The sequence below is a fragment of the Culex pipiens genome, chromosome 3, assembly GCF_016801865.2.
Source record: "Culex pipiens pallens isolate TS chromosome 3, TS_CPP_V2, whole genome shotgun sequence".
Lineage (NCBI taxonomy): Eukaryota > Metazoa > Arthropoda > Insecta > Diptera > Culicidae > Culex > Culex pipiens.
In genome coordinates, this window is record NC_068939.1 from 183,247,553 (window position 1) to 183,272,552 (window position 25,000).

At 35.7% G+C, this 25,000-nt stretch overlaps 1 protein-coding gene across 4 annotated transcripts in view; it reads right to left on the reverse strand.

Moving 5' to 3' along the window:
• Nucleotides 1-25,000, reverse strand: part of LOC120420629 (myotubularin-related protein 4) — a 60,932-nt gene that overhangs the window by 29,978 nt on the left and 5,954 nt on the right. Inside the window, exon 1 of one of the 4 annotated variants that reach the window (XM_052710260.1) lies at nucleotides 10,635-10,676. The exons of 1 other annotated variant lie outside the window; for it this stretch is intronic. In XM_052710260.1, coding sequence (XP_052566220.1) covers nucleotides 10,635-10,661 — 27 coding nt within the window. In that variant the 5' untranslated portion in view covers nucleotides 10,662-10,676. Of the gene's footprint in view, nucleotides 1-3,180; nucleotides 3,440-10,634; nucleotides 10,677-25,000 lie in introns of those variants that run through there. 2 more of the 4 variants (XM_052710259.1, XM_052710262.1) reach the window with 2 other exon arrangements.

A 25,000-nucleotide genomic window follows, 5' to 3' on the forward strand; every position in this document is an offset into this window, starting at 1 on the left:
TCACTGATGACACATAGAATCCCTGTTTTATTTACTCTATAATTTTATTTAAAGCAATTTTGAAAAACAGCAGTTCCTTATGAAAGCCAAGCAACAAAAATAAATAAATAAAAGGCACATTTAGAAAAATTAATTTTAGTTGTATGACTTGAAAACGGTACTCTTATTAAATTTTGCTTTCAAAAAAATGTTTTTAGTACTTATTTGGTACACATTTTCGATACTTTCCAAAAAAACACTATTTTTTCAAACATTCATATCTCCTAAACCAGATTTTGCACCATCACGCATTCTTTCTCAAAAAAAAAATTTTTTTTTTAGTCTTCTAAAACAAATTAAAAAAATCATCAATTAAAAAATACTTATTTCGGGAATTAAACTTTTAGCCATAAAAAGTTAAATTAAAAATGGGATTTTTTTTCCGTGTACCTATTTTTTTCCCAAAATTAGGACAATCATAACCTACAACTTTGCCCAGGATACCATTTCGATCAGAAAACCTCCTCTCACGATACAGAGTTTCATACATTTATATACCCATTTTGTATAATCAGCCCTCAAAATTGCATTGAGACTTGTATGGAAAAACTAATGATGCGAAATTAATTATCTTGACATAGGGAATTCCAATTATAAGCCTGATTTTCCAAAATGTTGGATAAAAAGTTTCACAAAACGCTATATTCATCATTACAGTTATGATACCATCACACATTTCAAAATATCAATGAATTTATCCTAATTTTTTTTCGTCTGAAGCTCCAAAATTCAAATTTTGTAAAGAGAATCTTTGTTGGATTTAAAATACATAGATAAGCAATATGTAATGTATTTTGAATAGCTTACAATCGATTTTAGTTTTTGCAATCAAAATGTCAATTACAGTCAATAACTGTGTTATGTCCCCTTCAAATAAAATTTAAATGAATTCTAAAAAAAAATTCCCGGGTTTTGAATTTCCCCGGAAACGGGAAAAATATTTTTGGAATCCCGGGAATTCCCGGGATCCCGGGAAATTTTTGAATCAGTAATAAAATCTATGTTTCATTATATTTGTTATGTTTTCAAGCTTAAAATCATTGAATCAGCTTAATAATATCAAATGGTGATAATCCTCACTTCAATCTAAACAAAGACGACAGTTTTAAAATAGCCTAAAAGATTTTTTTTTGTCTTTGTGGTGTTTAGGATTTTATATCAACTACTATTTTTAATTCCAGTATGATTAATTATTTTTTTATTTGCGAATCAAATTACATAATTCTTGAGTTTTTTTTAAAAGATCCAATAAGCTTTTGTCTTCCATATCTTGACTTTTTTTTGATAAGGTCCTATAAACAAATGTAAACATTGAGTGTATCCCGCTTACTCCGATGGACTTTGACATAAGGTGTGAAAGGGATACACTCAATGTTTACATTTGTTTATAGGACCTTATCAAAAAAAAGTCAAGATATGTTTATAGAACCTTATCAAAAAAAACTTTAGTATTCTTTCATATTTTTTTTTCTTTTATATATATTTTTATATGACATGACTAAAACAGCTTAAAAAAATTATTTTATATGTCTAAAAACAAAAAAACGACAATAAATAAAATGATACCAGTCAATGTAAAATTTTATATAACTTTGGAATTCATTGTTTTATATAAAACATATTTTACAAAATATCTTCAAGTTACTACCGGCAACCGAGGGAAAATCAGAATTACAGTCTAAATAGGTACAGGAGATTTTAGAGCAATACATTTGGAAGTACAAATTGTTTTGTTCTGTTCCTGTTTTAACCGAAGTCATCCAAAACGTCATGCAATTATTTTTTGCTTTAATAGCTGTATTTATTCGTTACATTTGTACGTATTTGCCCTAGATGCCGGTGTTTGATTATAAATAATTTGATATGAGATTGTTTTTATTTTTCAAATTTAAAATCGAAAATATACGTCAATATATCCAGTCCTTAAAAAAAAATAAAATAATAGAGAAAAAATTTAAAGCACTAAGCGTTTTGCGGACCTGTTAATTAAAATTATAATATTTTTTCCTAAAAAGCCAATTTAATGCTGAGATTTGCTGAATACAAATTTTAATTCATTTTATTGTTCTACTATTTTCACAACCAAATCTGAATTTCCAGACCAAAATATGATTTTTTTTTTCATTTTCGGGAATTCCCGGAACAAATTATAGAAAATCCCGGGATTCGCGAATTCCCGGTTTAGGAAAAATCCCGGAATTTTTGTCCCGGGAATTCCCGGGATGGACGCACTAAAAAAAATACTAAAAATTTGCTTCAAAACCAAATCAGTCAAACCCATCCAAATAAAAAAAAAACATTTTTCATTAAATTACTCATTCTTGAGAGAATTGCTCTTCGGATAATAGAATCACGAAAAAAAAACAATTTTCGTTGACTTACTTTCGATTCTTGAACTAAAATATGACTCGAAAATGCTCCCTTGGAACGCTTTGGATCTTTTTTGATACATTCTGGGTCAACCAAAGTTGCCTGAAATTCATATCTTATCAACATAGTTCTACCAAGTTTACGATTGTGGTTAAAAATCTATCATGTCCTATCCAGTGGGCCCATGAAATCTCGATTTTTTTTAGCACTTGTCATATGTATCTTACTTGGCAAGCCTCGTTGGATAAACACACGACTCGAGCTGAAAAAATCTGAAAATTTTGCATCGCGTTGCATAACTACTATTTCATATAGTGTGCAACAACCTGACACAAATATAGTTTTAATGATTCAGGTTCTACATAATTTGCTAATAGTATGCGAATTGAGAAACATCTCAAGCAAACTCTTTGTTGCCATTTTTGTTCAACATAGGCATTAAATTTTTAAGTTCCATGAAAATACTCAATCAAGATTATTCAAAATTGTAAAACTCGTTGAATCATCATCCATTTGCAAAACAAAAATCAACGTTCACCGGTCAGACACAATAATGCACTTTTATGGCTGTCCACCATCGGTGGGAGTTCACACATTTGGCGAGGATTCACCGTCCCAGGCCTTGTAAGGTCAAGTTCAGGCTGACATTCTCCTGCGGCGATGACAACGCACGACAGGTCCCGTCACACTAACCCCACGCGCCAAACTGTTCGTATGTTACATTCTCCGTGACGGGATTGGAAACTCATTAGGTATACCAACTTTGCTTACACTTGCTTTCTTCCTGGCGATGGCTTTCGCTGCCGCATCGTTGTTGGAGCTCGAAAAAAGCAGAAATCGTAGTCCCATGCTGTAATGCTTTTTTCTACGTCTTTACTTTTCAACAATTTACGTAATCACCAAAAGTGTTTGTGCTTCCAGAACTTATTTCGGCCAAGTCAACCAAAAAAATAAAACACAAAACAGATTCTTTGCGCCGTTAATAACTTTCCGCGAAGTGCTTCCCTCGAGGGTCGCGTTACGTTTGAACGGGACGCGGCTAATCAGTCGGTACTAATAGTCCAGAATGAAGCAAGCTAGCAAAAGTATAAGAGTAATTGTATACTCTCCGTGTTGTGAGTAGTATCAGTATCAGTTTGTTCCGCGCCGGAGTGATGGAGTTCCTCGCGATCGACAACGTGAGGATCATCGCGTACAGCTTATCAACCGTGTAGGAAAGGAGAGAAGAATCGTTTTGGGATGAGATTACAATTGTTTGTTTTTGAATGGAAAATATGCAATTTAATCAAGTATAATAAACACATTAAAATTAAAACAAACAAATCTAGTGATGATCGATTCAAAGATTTTCAAAACATTTAAAAAAGTATGAATCATCAAATACACTTTAGATATATTTCTAGCATGACTATATGTTTAGGTTAACGTTGAATGTGTTTGAATTTATCAATTCAAATGTTCTATGAAACAAAAATTCAAAACAGGAGGGTTCTCTACCAACTCACACGAAATCGGTTAAAGTTGCCCCGACCCCTCTTCGATTTGCGTGAAACTTTGTCCTAAGGGGTAACTTTTGTCCCTGATCACGAATCCGAGGTCCGTTTTTTGATATCTCGTGACGGAGGGGCGGTACGACCCCTTCCATTTTTGAACATGCGAAAAAAGAGGTGTTTTCCATAATTTGCAGCCTGAAACGGTGATGAGATAGAAATTTGGTATCAAAGGGACTTTTATGTAAAATTAGACGTCCGATTTGATGGCGTACTCAGAATTCCGAAAAAACGTATTTTTCATCGAAAAAAACACTAAAAAAGTTTTAAAAATTCTCCCATTTTCCGTTACTCGACTGTAAAAAAATTTGGAGCATGTCATTTTATGGGAAATTTAATGTACTTTTCGAATCTACATTGACCCAGAAGAGTAATTTTTTCATTTAGAACAAAATTTGTCATTTTAAAATTTCGTGTTTTTTTTAACTTTGCAGGGTTATTTTTTAGAGTGTAACAATGTTCTACAAAGTTGTAGAGCAGACAATTACAAAAATTTTGATATATATACATAAGGGGTTCGCTTATAAACATCACGAGTTATCGCGATTTTACGACAAAAAGTTTTGAAAAAGTTGGTCGTCATCGATCATGGCCGTTCATGGTCACCCGCGACAGACACGGACGACGAAACAAAGAGAAACGCAAAAAGTAGCTTTTTCAAAACTTTTTTTTTTCGTAAAATCGCGATAACTCGTGATGTTTACAAGCAAACCCCTTATGTCTATATATCAAAATTTTTGTAATTGTCTGCTCTACAACTTTGTAGAACATTGTTACACTCTAAAAAATAACCCTGCAAAGTTAGAAAAAACACGAAATTTTTAAATGAAAAATTTTGTTCTAAATGAAAAAATGACCCTTCTAGGTCAATGTAGATTCGAAAAGTACATTAAATTTCCCATAAAATGAAATGTTCCAAAATTTTTTACAGTCAAGTAACGGAAAATGGGAGATTTTTTAAAACTTTTTTAGTGTTTTTTCCGATGAAAAATAGGTTTTTTTCGGAATTCTGAGTACGCCATCAAATCGGGCGTCTAATTTTACATAAAAGTCCCTTTAACACCAAATTACTATCTCATCACCGTTTCAGGCTGCAAATTATTGAAAAACACCTCTTTTTTCGCATGTTCAAAAATGGAAGGGGTCATACCGCCCCTCCGTCACGAGATATCAAAAAATGGACCTCGGATTTGTGATCAGGGACAAAAGTTACCCCTTAGGACAAAGTTTCACGCAAATCGAAGAGGGGCCGGGGCAACTGCTGTGTGAGTTGGCGGAGAATTACCCAGGAAAGAAATTATTTTTTTAAACTTGAACCAACAAAGTGAATTTTCCTATGTTGTGAAATTCAATACACGGACAAAAACTGCTACAAAATACAATCTTATCAAGTAAAAAATGAAAACAACATTATTCTAGAACAAACCTGTCCAGAATTGGCAAAAACTGCTTTATTTACATTTTTTTTGTCGTCACAAGCTTGCCAAATATTGCCGCAAGTTTAAAGTACACGCGCACGCATATCAGCGGAAATTTTGAATACCGTTATCGCGCATGGAAAGAAGACGCTAATCGGGGTTTTATTTTGGTTTTGGTCGGAAGCTGTGCTGCGCCATTGCACGCTCAATTAATTTTCGGTAATCAAAATTGGGCGGGCCGGCGCCTTCCAGACGATCCACTACGTGACGGTCAAGGACAACTCTTTTGGGACAATTTGTGAATCCCGCTAACACAGCACGTCACAGAAATCGCGTCTTTTTGTTCCACAACAATTTAAGTTAAGAGAGGGTGGCAGGCTTAACAGATTTTCACGAGAAATTACTCACGATAAATGTTTGCTGGCTTGTGGGCCTGTCCTTAAGTTTGTTAAATGATAACAGCAGCGCAGGGATTACAATTTCAAGCTAAGATGTGGAATCAGTTTCATTCTCGTTTGCAAGATAAAATTTTCTGACGTCTTGTAAATTAACTCCATGCCACGGAGATAAAATGGAAAGATAAATATTTTGAGTTACCCGATGATAATGGATGATACACGAAACTGCGATGCATTTTTACCAGAAAGTTAAACAAAATATCGTACTTAAAGTCGATTTAAATTTCTAGGCATATATATTCTCAATTGTTAATATTATTACCAAACATAAGTTTATAGTGATAGTGTGAAAACAAGGTGTATTTGCAGAAGTTTCACTTGCTGAATTCCCAATGTTTTAATATTGTATTAAATTAGCTTTTCAGTACAATTCAGATTGAATTATTAGAAGTTTGATTACCTGTACTGCTTTTCAAATAAGATTTGGATAATGGAAACATGAAAAAAGCTTAAGTTGTTTTTCCTGAATATATTGTTCATTATTCTCAAATAACTGTTTCCTTTATTCCATAGCTGAAATTTTGGTCATCAAATTAGATCTAACAATTCAAAACTATTTTAGAGTCATATATGCAAATTTAAATTAAAATCTGGCAGTAAAAAAACTTTTTTTCAACATTAAAATCTTGAATCAGAATGTGTTTTTACATGTCGTTTGAAAATGCATTTAAAATATAATGATGATTTTTTTTGCACCTGATTTATAAACCCAATTCAGACAATTTAATGAAAACAAGGCTTCGGCCTGAGCATTTCACAAAAAAGAGCAGTAGAGCTTGCATCCAAATGTTATTTACTTAAAAAAATCGCCAAATAATGCCTAGCCTTGGTGTCTACCCGTAGTTGCTACTCTGTTATTGGCCAGGACCTCCAAGAATTGCTCCGTGGACCACAGATGAAAAGTAGGAACCAATCATCACCACTTCGCAACTTTCAAATGTCCCTATCATGCTAGCCAATCACAGCGCCGGCCACGACCAGTGGTAAGACACGGGGGATGTGGATAGGAATTTTAGTCCGATACTTGAGTGATGAAGACCGCTAAATCGGCTGCGTCTTCGACAAAGTATCACGTGAGGTTTGAGGGTGTTAGTGAGATGGGTGTGAAGCCAGGATTCACCGTGGTAAGTGATGCGGCCGGTCAAATCTATTTATAGTCCTTAATTCTTCGTAGGGCTTTTGTTAATTTGATTTGGTTAACCGCGGTGGATTTTCTTGAAACAATTCGAACTGTCAAAAATCCACCAAAACATCTACCACATTGATCACACAAAAAACTGTGGTAGAAAAGTATCCACCGGTAGATCCTTTGGTGGATTTTTGACAGTTCGAATTATTTCAAGAAAATCCACCGCGGTTAACCGAATTAAATTAACAAAAGCCCTCGTATGTTCTTGGATTCATTTTGGAAGCTTTCCAATTCGATTCACCAAGCTTTATGTGGTGAATTCTGGTCGTGTTGAAAGTTCAATATTCGCCTAACAGTTATGCAACCAGTAAGTGTACTTGAGTTCAACTTGCATTCAATATTGCATTTCCTGTTCTTAGGTACACAGATTCCAATTAAGTTTCTTGGATTCTTATAGCATTCTTAATCCTTCATGCCAACTAAGCCTCGATGTCTGATGGTTAGCATTTTTGTCTGCTGACCCAAAGGACGGGGGATTGAACCCCGCCGCGACCTAATGAATTTTTCGTTCATATTCAAGTGTTCAGAATTCCTTCTTTCCATAATTTCTCGATAGGAGCAGATGGAAATCGAACCCAGAACCTTCCGCTTTCAAAGCGAATAGCGTAACCATTCAGCCACGCCTACCCCTACTTAAAAAAAATCGCCAAATAATGTGCGAAAAACATGTTACGACGTAAATTTTTCCTTTGCCATTTTTTTATAAGGTTTAGAAAAAACAGGAATTTATAGTTGTTGTTTAGCAATAATTTGGCAGAACATAGCCACAAAGCGATGCCGGTGTGCTCGTTTGTATTAAGCTTGCTGGGATTCCTATCAAGATAGAACAAGAGGGGACAGAGGCATCGAAATGTTGAAAAATACAATTTTGTGGATTTTCTGCTCTTTTCTATTTAAATAATTTAAAAAAAAATGATTTAAAATTTACTATTCAAAGGGATTAAATCACTCATTTTGTAATATTTTTTCCAGAAAAAAAGTAGACAATTTCATAAAAATTTCACTTTTAACTTTGAAAATCAGACCAATAATTTCTGAGATATCGCGAGCTGAAAAAGAGGCTAATTAGATTGCGTTTAAAAAAACCTAATTTTTCACTAAATTCAAACTTTAGGAAGCTGTATCTCAGCAACCAGCAGTTCGATCAACAAAGCAAAAAAAAAAAAAAGAAAATTGGAGGAAATTTTCTCAGATTCCGTTATAACGTATTTTTCAATTGCAAAAAACTGAACATTTTTTCGAAAAAAAAATACGAAAAAATCCCTTTAACTTGAAAACGACACACCTAACAAAAAAAAAACTGTAGTCATTTTCCACAGCAAATTTGAATTTTTAAATTACTTTGACATTTTTTATTGACATTTAAAAAAAGTTAAAAATTGAAATTACAGGCCACGGTGTCAGCATTTTAATGAAAAAAGTGTTTTAAAATGCATCATACACCTGTCCAGTTGTTTTGCAATCATTGATTTCCAAAATTTCTAAGTACTGACGAAAATTTTATTTTTGCGAGAAAAAAAAGTTTTTGCGGTGCTCTACATTGTAATTTCATAAAAGTTCAAAATATTTTTAAACCAGTCCAAACTTTTTAAATATAATTTTCAATGCAGAAAAAGGCATTTTAGATTGTTCTCAGCTGATTAAACTTCTATTTCCATTGCAATTTTGATATTTTTTTTGAAAAAAAATTTTTGCCCCCTGATTTTTCGGACCAATTTTGAAGGGGAGGGCGACGACATAAACTTTGAAAAATATTTGCAACGGCCTTAACAAATATGTATTTTGGAAATTAAACTTTTAGTGATAAAACGTCACATAAAAAAATCGAAAAGATAACCAGACCGCGGAATTGTACAGTCCAGATTCAATTATCCCAAGTTTTGACATCAAATTTTAATCCTGCGACTTTATTTTAATATTTTTTTTTTAAATGTTTCATCACTACCATTCTGTTCGCCGTCGTGGATTTAAAAAAATCTCAATAACTCAAAGTAGTTTAGGGTCTTACTTAAGCTCGACAATCATAAATAAGACAGCAGAAATACATCAGAAGATTTGATTATTGGAGGGTTTCGATAGAGACTTCAGATAATCGAATCATGATTTATTTTCAAATTATTATTTTTGAATACATTAAAATAATAATTATGTTATGTTATGTTTGGAGTCATATTTTAGGCCGGAGATCTAAATTTGGTTGAGAATAAAAACAAAAAAAGAAATGAAACTTTGAGAAGGACTTCGAAATAAAAATAAATTTCATCATGAAATAAATTTTTGATTTTATTATAAGGACAAAACTAAACGGAAAAACAAAATTATTCACTGTTCAACAAAAACGTTTCTTAATCCACCATTAGGTGGTTGGTGCCTTCCTCACATTAACAAAGTAATAATGAAAATAAGTTTATGAAAAAATATATAACTGATACGTGATACAGACTTTTCCAGAAAACATGCAGACTCTCATTTGAAGCATTGTGGCAACCGGGCGTTTCGCATCTGGCGCGACTCTCGCACGTAAACAAAAGACCCGACCTTTTGAGGTTATGTAAAAAATCACCCTTTTTTGTAGATACAAAAATCTTTTTCTTAGCATAACTTTTGAAATACTTTACTAAACAGAATAAATTTTAATAGGGTCTTATGGGACCCCAAAACGGTTTAGCCAGATCTGAGAAAATCGTGTGGAAAAAAAATCATGTCTGCACACATCCCCACAGACATTTGCTCAGAATTTGATTCTGAGTCGATATGTATCGAGCTGTCAAATCGCAACATGGAGTTAAACTTTCTGTGCAGTTGCTGTGAAGCTTACCAAGGCTTTTCAAAAAGTTTAACTCCATGTTGCACGCACACACTCTCACTTTTAATTTCTCGATACGCGAAGGTATATCTAGAAGGTATATTTTAGAAGTTCAATTTTCGAGTGATATTATAGCCTTGCCTCAGTGAAGTGAGGAAGGCAAAACGATACATAAACCACCTTAGTGATTGGTGCCTTCCTCCTTACACATGAATACATGCAAGCAAAATGCTATAAAAGCTTGCTTATGCCATAAAAAAGCTTAGACTAACGAGCTTTTTGCTGCCACCTATTGGAAATTTGAAGAATCATCTAAAAAAGCACTGCAGTGAAAGATCCGGCCTACGTCATCAGCCGGACCTTTTGCAATTTTCATCTTTTTTTGTATTTACAAAAATCTTTCTTATAGCATAACATTTAAAATACTTCACTAAACTACATAATTTTAATAGGGTCTTAGGGGACCCCAAAAGGGACCGAATAAGGCTAACCCGGCAAACATCTTTGCAGCCAGTTCTGAGATAATCGTGTGGACAGCAAATCATGTCTGCAAACATCCCACAGACATTTGCTCAGAAAATGATTCTGAGTCGATATGTATACGTGAAGGTATATCTAGATCAGCGATTCTCAACCTTCTTCTAGGCTGGTACCCCCTGCCATGTAAATCAAGTAGGCCCGGTACCTCCGTTGAGAATCGCTGATCTAGATGGTGTATTAAAGAAGTTCAATTTTCGAGTGATTTTATAGCCTTTCCTCAGTGAGGAAGGCAAAAAAGGGTTTTATATAAACTCATACACATACCAGAATCCACTCATCACCAGACGACATCAGTTGGAAAGAAGAAGCTCAGCTGACCGATCGCGAGCGTTCTATTTATTTACTATTATATATAGTGAATGCGCACTCAGAGTTTGACGACCCTGATAATAAAACAACAATGAACAAGCACTCAAAGTTGGATTTACTAGTACGTGGTACAAGGCACTGCACTATAGTGGGCCTGTTGCCAACAGCAGCAGCCTCATACATCAATCGCGCTAGAACACATGGCACCAGACGCCTCTTTTATATGTTTTTTTTTTTTTTTATTATAACGCACTTGTTTTTTTTCTCGAAATTCCCCCCTTGCGTTTTTACACTATTTTTAAATTACACACATTCTCACGAGTGCACTAGAAAACGAAAACAAGCGCCACTTGGCTGTAATTATCACCAGCTCATTTTGTTTGACGGATTGTTTGCACTTTTTGAGGAAAAAAATAACGGCACTATAAAACAAACTGCTGGTATCACCAGGGCCTACACCACAATGAATAAATGGCAGTCATAAATTTTAGGTGTCACGTGCGCTGATAACGAATGGAACCATCCTGACCGCAGCAACTGATAAGATAACGAGGCAAAATGTTGCACTTTTCTTCACATGAAGGCACAAAACATCAACAATGCACTTTTTTGATAACGAGCAACGACCGGACTTTGAACACCTTGCAAGTGATAACGTGGCAAAAGGTAACAAAAACACAAATTTAAAAATTTCCCGAACGAAGCGTCACTCTCACCGGGAGGACAGTCGCAAACTAACACTATATCTACGGGTCTACCGCACATCACCATTTCTCCGTCGAGCTTAACTTGAGTGCAACTCCGAACTCAACTACCTTCTGCGCTGTTGCACCGGTTCCTTCCCTCATCCACAAGAAGCCGGCGGGGCCGCGAGGTCGACTTTTTCGTCTGGGAGACCTTCAGCGATCAACCACTGTAACCAAACCAAGTCTGCGCGAGAGGGAAAATATGAATGGAACCATATTTGGAATGGCAGCGAAACCCGAGGGAAAGAGAGAGTGAGAGGGGGGCAGGGGACGTCAAATGCAACTTGAACTGGTAAAAGTCTCGGGATGTTGGCGGCGGCAGAAACCGGATACCTTGAACGGACGGTTTGGTCTGGACCGTTGCGTGGGCTTCATGAATCTGTTTCGATCATGAGATCTACAGCGTTGGACCTAATTGAGTAGTTATTTACCGATGGTAATCGGACTGAGAAATGATGGTAGTTTGGAGCTAATGTGTTTATTTGCCGACAAGACCGGACCATGTTAAGGACTATTTTGCACATTTATCTACCCATTAAAACTGAATTAATTGAAAATTGAATTCCCGCATTAATGTGGATAACTCTGCCATTAATTTGTACATCAAATTAGGAGAGGATCAACAACCTAAGAACACCTTTCTCCAATCACCCCGAAAGATGCACGATCGCGGCTCCCACGACAGATTTTGCACTGAACCGGTGCGCCGCTATAATGTAATTATTACAACTTTTTAAAAATTGCAATTACCATACAAAAATAAAACGAATGGCGAGCGAGCAAGGCGGCGTAATCTATCATCGACAGCCGATCTCACTTTCTCCTGTTCACGGAGTCGTCGTCGTTGTTGGTAGACAAGTCGGCGGTGGTAGATACACCGACATAGCTTGAATTTGGCTTGTCGATGGCATGATTTATGAATATCTCTAATCGATCAGCGGCAACTTCAGCAGTCGCCCCGCAAAAGTGCAACGTGAGGTTCGTGAGAGAAAACCGGCCTTCGCGTGCTACGTGTGCTAAAAGCAAGGTCTCTAAAGTCATGTCAGAGATGCTCAAACAGTTGTAATGTTGACTAAATGTTTCTCGAAAGCATTATTTCGGCCACAAAACGTTGGTTTTAAACAACATATTTCATAATTCAACTTTTTTTTTCAAACTCTTATACTGTTCAAATACATTTTAAAACCATTAGAATACCATTTGTGTAAAAAATAACACAGCTCGACATTTTTGAAGTTGATTTCTGTAAACGCTTCAGTTTCGTTTCGATTTGGGTTCGCTGAATAAACTTTAATCGACAGAATTAAATTTTAGTGAAAAAAATGCTATTGAATAATCTTAAGTAACCATGCGCCCCCACATTTATCTATGAAGTTTGCAAAAATAAGGGGGTGCATATGGTTGTTTACAAATGGTTGAATAAGATGATTCCATAGCATTCTACTCAAAAATTACAATTTTACTTGTTGGAAGGGAATCTACTAAAATTCAATCCTGTCGATTGGAGCTTACTCAGGGAACCCAAATTTATCATACCTTGACGAAACTGAAGCGTTTACTGACATATACTTTAAAAATGTCTAATTGTGGAATCAAAGTATGATTTTTTGCTATAAAATCAAAACACACAATTAGATTTTTGAATGTGCGACAAAATATCGAAAGTGGAAAAAAGGTCGAAAAAAAAAAAGTTTTTTAAAAGCAAAATTTAAAAAAAAATTGTGAGTTGAAAAAAAAAAATCTTGATTAAAAATATTATTAACAACTTTATATTCCAACAAAATAATGTATTCTTCTTTCGGTAATATTTAAGTTCTGAATTAAAACTGATTTATATATTTTTTTGCAATTCCGTCGTAAAACTCCTTACTTTTTCTGTCATTCTCGAACGACGAAACAGCCTACTTTTCTCTACCGAAAATAACAAAATCGAATAGTAACCCTTTTCAAAATAAATGCTGAAAAGTTCTACTTTTCAGCATTTGTTTGGAAAAGAAATACTTTTCAACATTTTTTTGATTTAAATGATTTATTGACTAAATGCATGGACATTTGACATTTTTCAAAGGGTGTTTTTCGGAATTGCAAAAAAATTTGTATGGAACTCGTTGCAAAACTTGATTTTTTCAACACTCGTCGTATTTATCCAACTCGGTGAACCTCGTTGGATAAATGTACGACTCGTGCTGAAAAAATCCTTTTTTTGCAACTTGTTGCATAAACTACTATTCTAAATAAAGTTCATTCTTGTTTGAGTAGTAAATTTGATATTTTTTCATTCTTTCTGATTCCTGAAAAAAAAAAACATCTTTTCCAACGAGTATCATACACATTTTTTTTAAATTAAAAAAAACATCGTTTGAATGAAGTTTTAAGGGGTTACATACATGTAAATCGGCAAAAATGTCGGAGGTTGGTATGAGGACACATTTCAACTTTTTTTAAATCTGTTTTCAAGGTATTAAAAAATACATTTTCATCTATTAACAAAACAAATTTGGAAAAATTTGGTTGTATCCTTGCCGAGATATAGCTATTTGAAGTTAGCAGTTTTAAAAAACGGGTGCCACGATATCTCCACACAGCTTTGACCAAATCGGCTCAAAATTTTGGTGAGGACTTGACGCTTCGTCATGCACACGTCTTGAGAGTCTTCACCTCAAATTTCAGCCAATTTGTTCCATCCCATCTCGAGATATCGTGGCACCCGTAAATCAACTCGGTGTTTAGAGAAAAACGCTCAGAATGTTTGACAGCCCGCTTTCCGCATGGCAAAATTTCAAGCTTAAATCTTCTGTTGCTTACTTGAATCATGAAATATCTTCATGAAACATTCAGGAGTGATTGGAAATCATCATTTAAGTGGATTCGTAAATTTTCTGTAATATGAAATTTTGAGATTTTTTACATGTCAATCGGTTAAAAAAATAATAGGTCGGTATTAACACACACTTTTTTTTTAAAATTTATTTTCAGGGAATTAATATACATTTTTATCTATCAACAACACAAATATGAAAAATTTGCTTGTATCATTGTCGACATAAAGCTATTTAAAGTTAGCAGTTTCAAAAAACGGGTGCCACGATATCTTAACACTGCTTTGACCAAATCGGTTCAAAATTTTGGTGAAGACTCGTTAAACCAATTCCGTAAGCATGACGAAGTCCGATTTTCAAAAAGTTTATTTAAAAAAAAAAGATAAAATAGATTTAGTTTTTCATTTTTTTTTTTTTTTGGGAAGGTGGTTTAGCCGCACATCGTTGATGTCGAAACCTCTAAACTGGGCCCTCGTCCTGTCACGTCCGTCAGTAGTCTTGTCGTACATTACAACTAGTATCAGATCTGCCAATGAATTAGTACACTTCGACCAAATAAACACTGACGCTGTATGGATCTGACTCTAGAATAAATGCACAGTTGTGTGTTATTCATAAGTCCAAAATGTTCAATTATTCATATAAGTCCTAATATTCATTTGCGGATAACTACCTAACTTGAATTGAATACAAGATTTAAAGCAAGCTATCCGAAAGCTACTCTTATCTCCAATCCCCGAAATTTTAATAATTAGCCAAAAATTCTAGTACGTTTCTTTTAAAACCTGTCTGGCTTCTTTTTAAAACAAAAAAATAGATTAACAGTTCATTTTTTACAAGTCGTGAATTGAAAAAGAGACAACCATTTGATCGTCAGAATTCCAGTAGATCCTCGATTCGCAACAATGGTCGATACAATCATAATCCGACAACCGTTAGTTCAACAGATCAACGAATTTAGTCCGATATCATTTCACTATTGATTGATCGAGACTCTATGGAAATTTTGACAAATCAGAATGATGTTATGCTACTTGAATGAAAATCACCGATTCTGATAGAATTACTAAATTCACTTATTACTAATTTTGTCGCTAAATAACTAAATGCAAAGTATAAAAAGTTGATAGTTATAGTTAAAATCCTTAATTCTACAAAAGCTAAATTTAAAAAAAAAAAAAACCCGCATCCTAACCTGACACCCACATTAAGATAGGGAAAAATCACATATGTAGCGGTTCATTGTACAAATGTGATATTTCCACTATCGGAGAACCTCCTTGTCTCGATGACAGCTTACCGGCCATCGATTAAGCCCTGAGACTGCGTCAAAGTGGGTTCTCGCAGCATGAAGTGGTGTCCATGTGTAAAAATTGAAGCTTCAGCAAATTACTGAAAACTTCGATTTTAATTCCACATCGAATCAAATCATACTCCTTGCCAAACAAGCATCAAACCTATGATACTCATTATGACAAAGCCCAGGGATAAAATAGATTTAGTTTTTCATATAAAAAAAAACTTTAGTTTCCGATTTTCGTATTTTTTTTTTAAAAAAAAGCTTAATTTAACAAAAGGTTTTCGTCATGCACACGGGTTATGTCTGGAGAATCTTCATCTCAAATTTCAGTGAATTTGGTCCATCCCGTTTTGTGATATACTAGCACCCGTATTAAAACAACTCGGTGTTTTGAGAAAAACCCTCACAAACTTTCTACAGTTCGCTTTAGGCATGGCAAAATGTTGAGCCTTAATCGTCTCTTACTTAGTTTTATCATGAAATACCTTCATGAAACTCTCAGGAGTGATTGAAAATCATCTTTTCAGAGGATTTAATAAATCTTCTGTAATATGATTATTTTGCGATTTTCACATGAATGTCAATTAAACTTTTCAGCCCTTGTATCGAAAAGTATTACTTTTCGATTCTGTTATTTTTAGTAGAGAAAAGAAGGCCGTTTCGTCCCTCAAGGATGACAGAAAAAGTAATTAGGTTCACGACGGAATTTCAAAAAGTACTTTGAAGAACTTGTATCGAAAACATTTAAGTAAAACTTTTAGATCCTATTTGACATGTATCTTGGCTGATAACACTGAAACTGGGAAAACAAACGATTCAATAAAAAAAAAATGCTTCATTTTGCAACTTGTTAGTCAAATCACCAAATGAGTTATACTTTAAAAATTTAATGAACAATAGGTTATAAAGCACTGAAAAGACTTCAATGCGTTGAATCTAGTTACTTTTACCTTTTATTTCTAAGATAGTTTAAGAACCACTGATCAGTTAAACCATCTATTGAGTAAAGGGTGCAGAAATGGAGCCCCCTCCCCCTCTTTCCTCTCACTTTTTTCCAGTGCTAAATTGAACGGGCATAACCCGTAGGCATTTGCGGAATGTTAAACAGGCTGAGCCGCCGCTGCTGCTGCTGCAAAAAAAGAGCTAAACGTGGGTCGGATAATTTATTAGCGCTTTTTGCCACCTCTCCTAATGGACGACGGGGTAGTTCCGAAGGGCGCAGCCTCCCGGGCATGTCGTCGGCGTGGTTGTCGTTAAAGTTGCTGCTGCTTCCAGCACCAGACAGATAGAAAGTCTAGACGTTTAGCTGCTCGTTTGGCACGAGTTTGGTTGCAGTTGTTATGTGTGGAGAAAGGTTGAAGTTGGCGATTGCTGCACTTGATGGTCGTAAATTGGCGTGGGAGTTGGGTTTCTGTTTTGGCAACGGTTGATTCGTTGCATACAAAGTTTAAATAAGTTTAAACCGTAGCTTAAGATAAAAATATTTTGATTTTTCCTTTTCTGGAAATGAACCTCGCAAACTGCAAGCAAAACCTCAACTAGGTCACTCTGCTTCAACTCTTTACCAGTTTCGTTGATTCCACGAAAGGAAAAAGCAACTGGCCAACCAGTCAAGCTCGCACAAGGTCGTCCGAATTAATCTGCACACATTTTGTGCACCTGTGCACACCCGTACTACTGTTTATGGCCAAGAACAGCGAAACTGCAAACTTGAAAACGGACACCACCCCATCCGAGCCATGTAAAAAGATGAGTAACTCCAGTACCAGCTGGTTAGTGTGTCAGTCTGCTCTAGAACAAGCACAAATGCAGCAGGGAATTTGCAATGTGTCAGCTAAAGTAGGTACGCCACACCTCACACGAGAACCCTTGTGCTGATGGCGCCAAGGGCGGTCGGGGTTGGGTTTGGTTTACAGACAGGGGTTTTTCTTCGGAACGACCTTCTTGGTCGGGAAAATTGCTCCATTTTCCAATGGCACCACATCTGTTTTGCTTAAGTTACCGCAGAACCTTTGTGTACGACCACCAGTAAAACGCTACTCCACACACTGCAACTGCAAGCCGTTGGCGTTGTGGTCTCTTGGCGCATTTTTTTCCGCTTCAATCCGGAGTAATCAGGTCAGTAAATGAAATCTGGGAAATAAGGCAGTTGCTTAGAAATTGACAATTGGGAGTTGAAACAATTCAACCTTCATCAAATTTAATTTGTTATAAAAAAAACTCCAGAATTTGGTATGCTTGGACAAGGAAAAGGATTTGCAAGACGGGAAATAATTATGATTTACTTTTAGAACTGGATCCGGATTTCAGATGTATTTTTAAACATGTTTCGCTTGGAGTTTGGCGGTTTTTGGAAAGCATGCGCATTAGGGTGGCTCAAGATGATCTTTTTTTTCAGAAAATGTTTTTTTTTATTTTAGGCCCCTAAAACAACTCCTTAAAATTTGGAATCGATTGTAGAGGAATTTGTATGAAAAAACCTTCTTTTTTACATTATGATTTTTATCATTTTTATTTTCCACTAAATTATTTAAACTTTTTATTCAAACTGTACCTTTGGACAGGAGCAACATAGAACCATACTTTCTATGGGAAAGATTAAGAGAATTTTCTCATTTATATTGCTATGTGTCCGTTTAAAAAATCAATTCAAAATACTACAAAAAAGTAGGTTTTCCCATACAAATTTACGTACAAAACTAAAATTAAATGCGCAAAATGTGGACGCAATCAATCGGTTCTAAATTTTTGGACGTTGTTTTGAGGCCCAAAAGGCACAAAAAATCATTGTTTTGGTTTGATTAAATCATATTACGACAAAGTATGCGTTTCGAAATCCAGCAATTAATTTCATTTGTATTTTTTCATTTCAAAAAAAAAAAAAAACTTTCAAAATCAAAAACTTTGGGAGTCTTAAAAAATAAATCTTTGCGTTATTGGATCATCGAAGTCTCCAAACATTATTTTTAACTGTCCATAAAAAAATGTTTTTTTTGAAAGACTGTTCTTAAGAAACTTTTTTTATCATTTTGTAATCTTCGGTAAAGTAGCAGGTCTTCAAATAACACTCTTCTCATGTGGGTAATTCTTTGGGATTTATGACTTGCTTTGGGATTTATGTCCAGCTCGAATCGACTTTTCTTTAATGTTATAAGGATGAAAATTTGTTCAATTTGTTTTAATACATTTGGTTTCTCGGCAAATTTAAAAGATATATTTAGAAAAAAATGAATTCTTATAAACCTTTTTATTTTTATCTTACTTTTTATTTTTTAAAATTAAATCAACCTCAAACATATCTAGAGTTTTGTTTGAAAGGTCCCATTAGGGTTGCCAGAAAAATCTGGGAATGCCCGATGTTTTAAGTGTCAGTCAGAATAAAGATTCATCCTTCTTAGTGCCAGATTTTGACTGATTTTGCCAAATTTTGCCCTTAATGCCCATTTTGAACAATTTTTGAACGAATTTAATTGAAATTAAAAAAAAAATTAGAATGTGTTTTTCTTAAAGGGAACGTAAATTCCACATTTCTGGGGTCATAAAATCGAATAAACCACCAGAATTCTACAAATCTTTTGAATTATTTCATATTTTCCCTCCCTTTCACCATTGAGAATTGTTAGATTTTGTCAGATTTTTCCAGATTTTTTATCGATCTTTGCCAGATTTTTCAAATTTTGACCTTGTAACACTGGGTCCCATACACAAAGGGAATCCCAGAGTTTATAGGATGATATATAAAAAAAACCCTTTATATTTCGCTTCGCTTCGCTAGGAGACGGTGATTTTAGCGGATTGCAGACTGGATTTTCGCCATGTGATGTGATGATTGTCTAAGCCCAAGTTGCCTAGGAATCGATAATTGGGAATAGAACCAATTCCACCTGAACCAGATTCTCACCACCATGGCAGCCGTCCATTGCCGGCCGCTCCCATCTCCACCGCGCACCAGGGACAAGGAAAGGGAATTGGAAGACGGGAAGTGTTGATGCTCCACTTTTTTAAGAGTATTAAGGGAAAATCTCCACGGTATCCTCAAGTAAGTTTCGCTTGGAGTTGGACGGTTTTTGGGAAGGTGAATGGTCTGAGGAGCCACCCTAGGCGAGTGGTAACGACCGTTGGCATTGTTGTTCGAATTCTTCGTGTGTTCTCATTTCTAATGGGAATGCTTTCAATTCTTCTCATCTCTTATTGGATGAATTCTAGCAGTCGCCCAGGCTATTTATAGCGAGGTAATGTAGGTTCATTTCAAATGCGCCTGCCTGCATGCATGCAATGCAATGCATTCTTGTATGTTCTGATATTCAACTTGCATTCAACTTTATTCTCGTCCGTTTCTTGGATTCAACTATATCAGTCTAAATCCTACTAAAGCTACTAATGCTCCACGGTAAAGTGGAAAGCATTTTGCTTGCCAATCCTAAGGACAGGGGATCGAACCCCGCCGTGAGCTGAAGTTTTTTCATTAATTCCAAATTCAATGAGTCCAGAACTTTCTCGTTGGGAGCAGATGGGTATCGAACCCAGAACCATTCGCTTATAAAGCGAACATCGTAACCATTCAGCCACGACCGCTCCTAAAAAAAAAAAAAAAAAAACTCTTTATATTTTCAAATAAAAAAAAACAATTTCCAAATGACCGAAAAAGGCATAATAATACCCAGGGCTGTGGAGTCGGAGTCGGAGTCGGAGCCGGAGTCGGTGGAGTCGGGTCTTTTGGGGACCTGGAGTAGGAGTCGGAGTCGTCAAAACTCGAACAGCTGGAGTCGGAGTCGGAGTCGGCTAAATTTTATGAGCTGGAGTCGGAGTCGGAGCCAAAAATTTCTGATAACCCGGAGTCGGAGTCGGCTAAATTTTATGAGCTGGAGTCGGAGTCGGAGTCGGAGCCAAAAATTTCTGATAACCCGGAGTCGGAGTCGGAGTTATCTAAAATTCAACAAAAATTATGTTTTTTTATTGTTTAGTATTTGTTATAATGCAGGTTAATTCACAAAACTTCTTATTTTTGAATTGTTTTTTCTAAGTCGCGTGCATTGCGTTGCAATTTTTTCATTTTTTCAAATAGATTTATCAGATGAGCAATTCTCTAGGAAATATGCCGATTTCAACCTATTATATTGTTTGTTTTTTTTTTTTTTGCTATTTGACTCAAACTTTATGGGGGCCTTCCCACAAGAAGCCATCTTGTTTCATTGATTCACTTCAAGTAATCTCCATACAATTTTGACAGAAGTTCATATAAAGGTACGTAAATATTCAAGATCTGTAACTTTTCAAGGAATTTTTTGATTGATTTGGTGTCTTCGACAAAGTTGTAGGTATTGATGAGAACTATTAAAAAACAGGTTCACGGACAAAAAATTTGGTGATTTTCTAATTACCTTTTATTTACAAAATTTCAATTTCCCAAAATCGGTATTTAAATTTTTTAGTTTTTTGTATGTTTAAGTTGACATCCCGCATCTTTTATGCCATTCTGAAGTATGGACCAAAATTTTGTCGAAGAGTTATGATTTTTTTAACAGTGATTTATGTAAAAATTTAAATCTTGTACTTAACATTTTCTGAACTAATTTTTTATGTAAAATCAAATTTGCCATCGAAAAGTACTTTACACAATGAATGTTTGGCCCTTTTGAAATGTTAGTAATTAGAAAATTTCACGAATGTTTCATTTTTCTATATTGAAAATCAGACCATTAATTACTGATATATAGACATTAGAAAATGGAGGGTTGTTTGGGTTAGACTTAAAAAATCAATTTTCCTGTTTCTTTTATCCGCTATATCTCAGCAACCAGTGGTCCAATCTTCTTCTAAGAAGACGAAATAGTAAAAAAAATTCTGAACTTTTCGAAAAAACATTTTCAGGAATGGACAATCATGGACACTATTTAAAAAAATAAAATAAAAACGGGATTTTTCGGACAAAATTTAACTTTGAAGGCTATATTTTTAAAACGGTGCACGTAATAAAAAAAATGTGTATAGTACTTTTCGATTGCAAATTCGATTTTACATAAAAATGAGGTCAAAAAAATTTAAGTACGTGATTTATTTTTTTTTACAAAAATCACAATTTTAAAAAAATCATATATCGTCGGCAAAATTTTGGTCCATACTTCTGAATTGTTCTTGTGAAATGATTTCAAAACTGGAAATATTTTTTGATTTCTGTTTCAATTAAGTTTAAAACTTGTTACCTGGATTTTTTTTCAGTTTTGTGATTTGAACTTATTTTCCTTGAGAAATACATTACAATCACAGCAAAGAAAGTAGTAAAACGCATGCATGTAAAAATGGGTTGTGTAATTATTTTTGTGTAATATTAAGTAATTTACATAGAACACCCGCGCCTGATTTTGCCTAACATCAATTACACTAACAATGTGTAATATTATACACATTTTTAATCAATATTGCATTTGCGTAATATTGGCCTTTCAGCTGTCAAAATGTCCAAGTAGTTTTCAAATCTCACGAACCAAAACAACGCAGCAGATTTTGATATCGATTTAAAGTCAAGAATTTGACTAGTTTGAGGATGAAAACTGTATTCATAGATGGCATCTACCAACCCCGGAAACGGAAAAGCTTGTCTTGCTGTACAGGTAAGTGTTGTTACTTTTATCGAATAAAAAAAAACTCATACTTTATCACTACTTTTAGAACCTGTTTTGTCTCGCAACCTTCCAGAATTTCCAACGTATGGCCATTTACCAACTCCGAGGTGTTTTCGAGACCTTCCCGTTCTTCGGCCCCGCTCTGTATGACCGCCAATCGTCGTAGCCATCGAATCTTTCAAGGCCGGTTCCGGCGATGTACTCGCCAGGAGACAGTCCAACGCAAACAAGGTAATAGTCGGTGATCACCATGATGCTTGCCAAAGCCGGAAGCTGACAATTGAATGTGGCTTTTAAGGTCCCGGTGGAACCGATTCTGTCACAAGAATCGTCAAGTTAGCTGGTCACCAACGTAAAAGTTATAAAAAATCTCGATGATTGATGAGTACGTTGCACGACAGATCGCCGGCATCGAGGGACTTCTAAACAAATCTCTAGCTTAATGCTTCGGTGGTTCTGTTGGGCACGACCTTCATCAACGACAACGCTCCCCCGGCCACGTTTGTAACCAGCGGAACGCTCACCGCCAGTAAACACAACACGTTTCCGGAAGCGTCTCGGCCGTAGACAAACCATTCCAATTCGGACAAATCCTGATCAGCCAGCAGGGCCTGGCAGGCTGGGAACGACACAAGCGGACGCACCTGCTGCAAAAAACCGACAAGCTGCTCTGAGAGCTGCGCAAGCTGGACAACTATAAATGTCGCGAAACTAACTAAAAGACGTTTTTTGCGTGGCCGATGGGCAAGAAGACACTCCGGAGTCCTTCCTTAACAACCGCGGCAACGACGAAGTCCACATTGTACGGAGCGAACACAACTGTGACTAGCGGCGGGACATTCTGTCGGAGTTCGTGATCTATCCGCTCAACAGCGCTCTTTTCCGGGTGACGGTGAACAAGAAGCCGGACGTGCCGTGGTTTGGCCCGTTGTCGGAAAAAGTCGTCGTGGGCGGTTCTTGTTTGGCAAGCTTGGTACGCGCTCCGGCCACCAACGCGGGTCCCGCCGCACGGACGGCCCCACTCGATGTAGTGAGTATTTTTTGTTAAAGTTGAACAAAAGCTTTATTTTAAAATCTTTCTTTCCACAGCTACGAGGAGCACAACATTTTCGAGGACTTCATGACGCGCCTTTTTAGTCCCGCTCTGCCGCAGGGTACGGTCACGGTCGGTGGTGGTGGCAACCCTGCAGGATCTACGACCAAAGGTGCCCCGCTGGTGGCCGCACTCATCACAGCCGGACATCCTCTGAGAGTAAATTTGGTTAGTTGTGAATTGATCGCTCAATCAGCACAAGATATATTTCTAACCCGTCCAGGAAGAATCCGGTTCCGACAGAAGTAGATAATAACGACCAGCAACCTTGGCTGCAACTGATTTCTGATCGCCACCGAAACATACAAAAAAAATCACTGCAATAAATCAGATTTATAAAAAAATTGTTTGTTTATGTTTGGATTGACATTTCTAGCAAAATAACCAATTCGATATCTATCCCTACTCTCAAAATGGGCATTGTGTAATATTACACGATTATAAGAGTACATTCATAGATGTAATTTTAAGTGATTTTTTTCACAAAGGTGATGTGCATGCTTTTGCATGCGATTTTACCATCGGATTTTTTTCTGTGATTAGAGAGTATTAAAATAATCCTATTTATCAATGTTTTCGAAATAATAGTCAAGTAACTTTTGAAATATTTAAAAATATGTGGAGCTTGAGTCGGAGTCGGAGCTAACCATTTGTTGAAAGCTGGAGTCGGAGTCGGAGTCGGCTAGAGTTTGTAGGCCGGAGTTGGAGTCGGAGTTGGTTCGAGCTGAAAGCCGGAGCCGGAGTCGGAGTCGGAGTCGGCTAATCTCAGAAAGCCGGAGTCGGAGTCGGAGTCGTTTGAAACATGACCCGACTACGCAGCCCTGAATACCTTTATCTGGTTTCAATTTCATTTTTTTTTGTATTTGTGAACCCAACAAACATTTTTTTTTACTGACCGGAGATGTGTTTTTCCGAAGTAATTTTTTTCCTAGGCATTCGGTAATCAAGTCTGGACTATATAAAAAGAATATCTTAAACTAAAATTAAAACAAAAAAAAAAACAATATTTTTTATATGTTAATCAAATTATAGTTACATTTTTTTCTAACATTTTTCTAGTTATACTTTGAAGTCTTAAATTTTAAGGTAGTTTTGATGTTAACTTAAAGATTTATTGGCAATTTGGAAAATAAATGTCATATGTATATAATAAATGTCATATGTATTTAAACATTCGATGTAATATTTTTAGCAAATTTGTTTTTTTAAAGAATCGAAAAAATATTTTACTCAACCGTTATTTGCGCGAAGAGACCACAACTGCGACGTCTGTGTTCATTCATCATCTGCACCATACATACTCAGTACCAGTATATGCACGGTAGAGTGCACAAAAATGCATACGCAAGCTGCCGCTGCTGCTTTTCTTTCTTCTCAGTGTCATGTCGAAGCTATTTTTAGCAAATGTAAACACGACCTTTAGCACAGCGTCGTCGCGTTTAGCGATGGCTTCTGCTAATATGTAAACCTTGCGGCGGCGTTACGACCTCCTCGTACACAGCAAATTGTGATGTTTGTTTTCAGTTAATATTTACTGAAAACTGCACTACTGAAATTTTCAGTTAATTTTTCGCTGAACTTCAGTAAAAAAATGTATGGAGCTGTCAGAGTTTGCTGAAATTTCAGCAAGTTTTCATTCACTGAAAATTTCAGTAGTGCAGATTTCAGTAAATTTAACTGAGTACAGTAATGAGAAATTGGTGTGTATACGGGAGGAGACGGATTTTTTCAACTTAAACA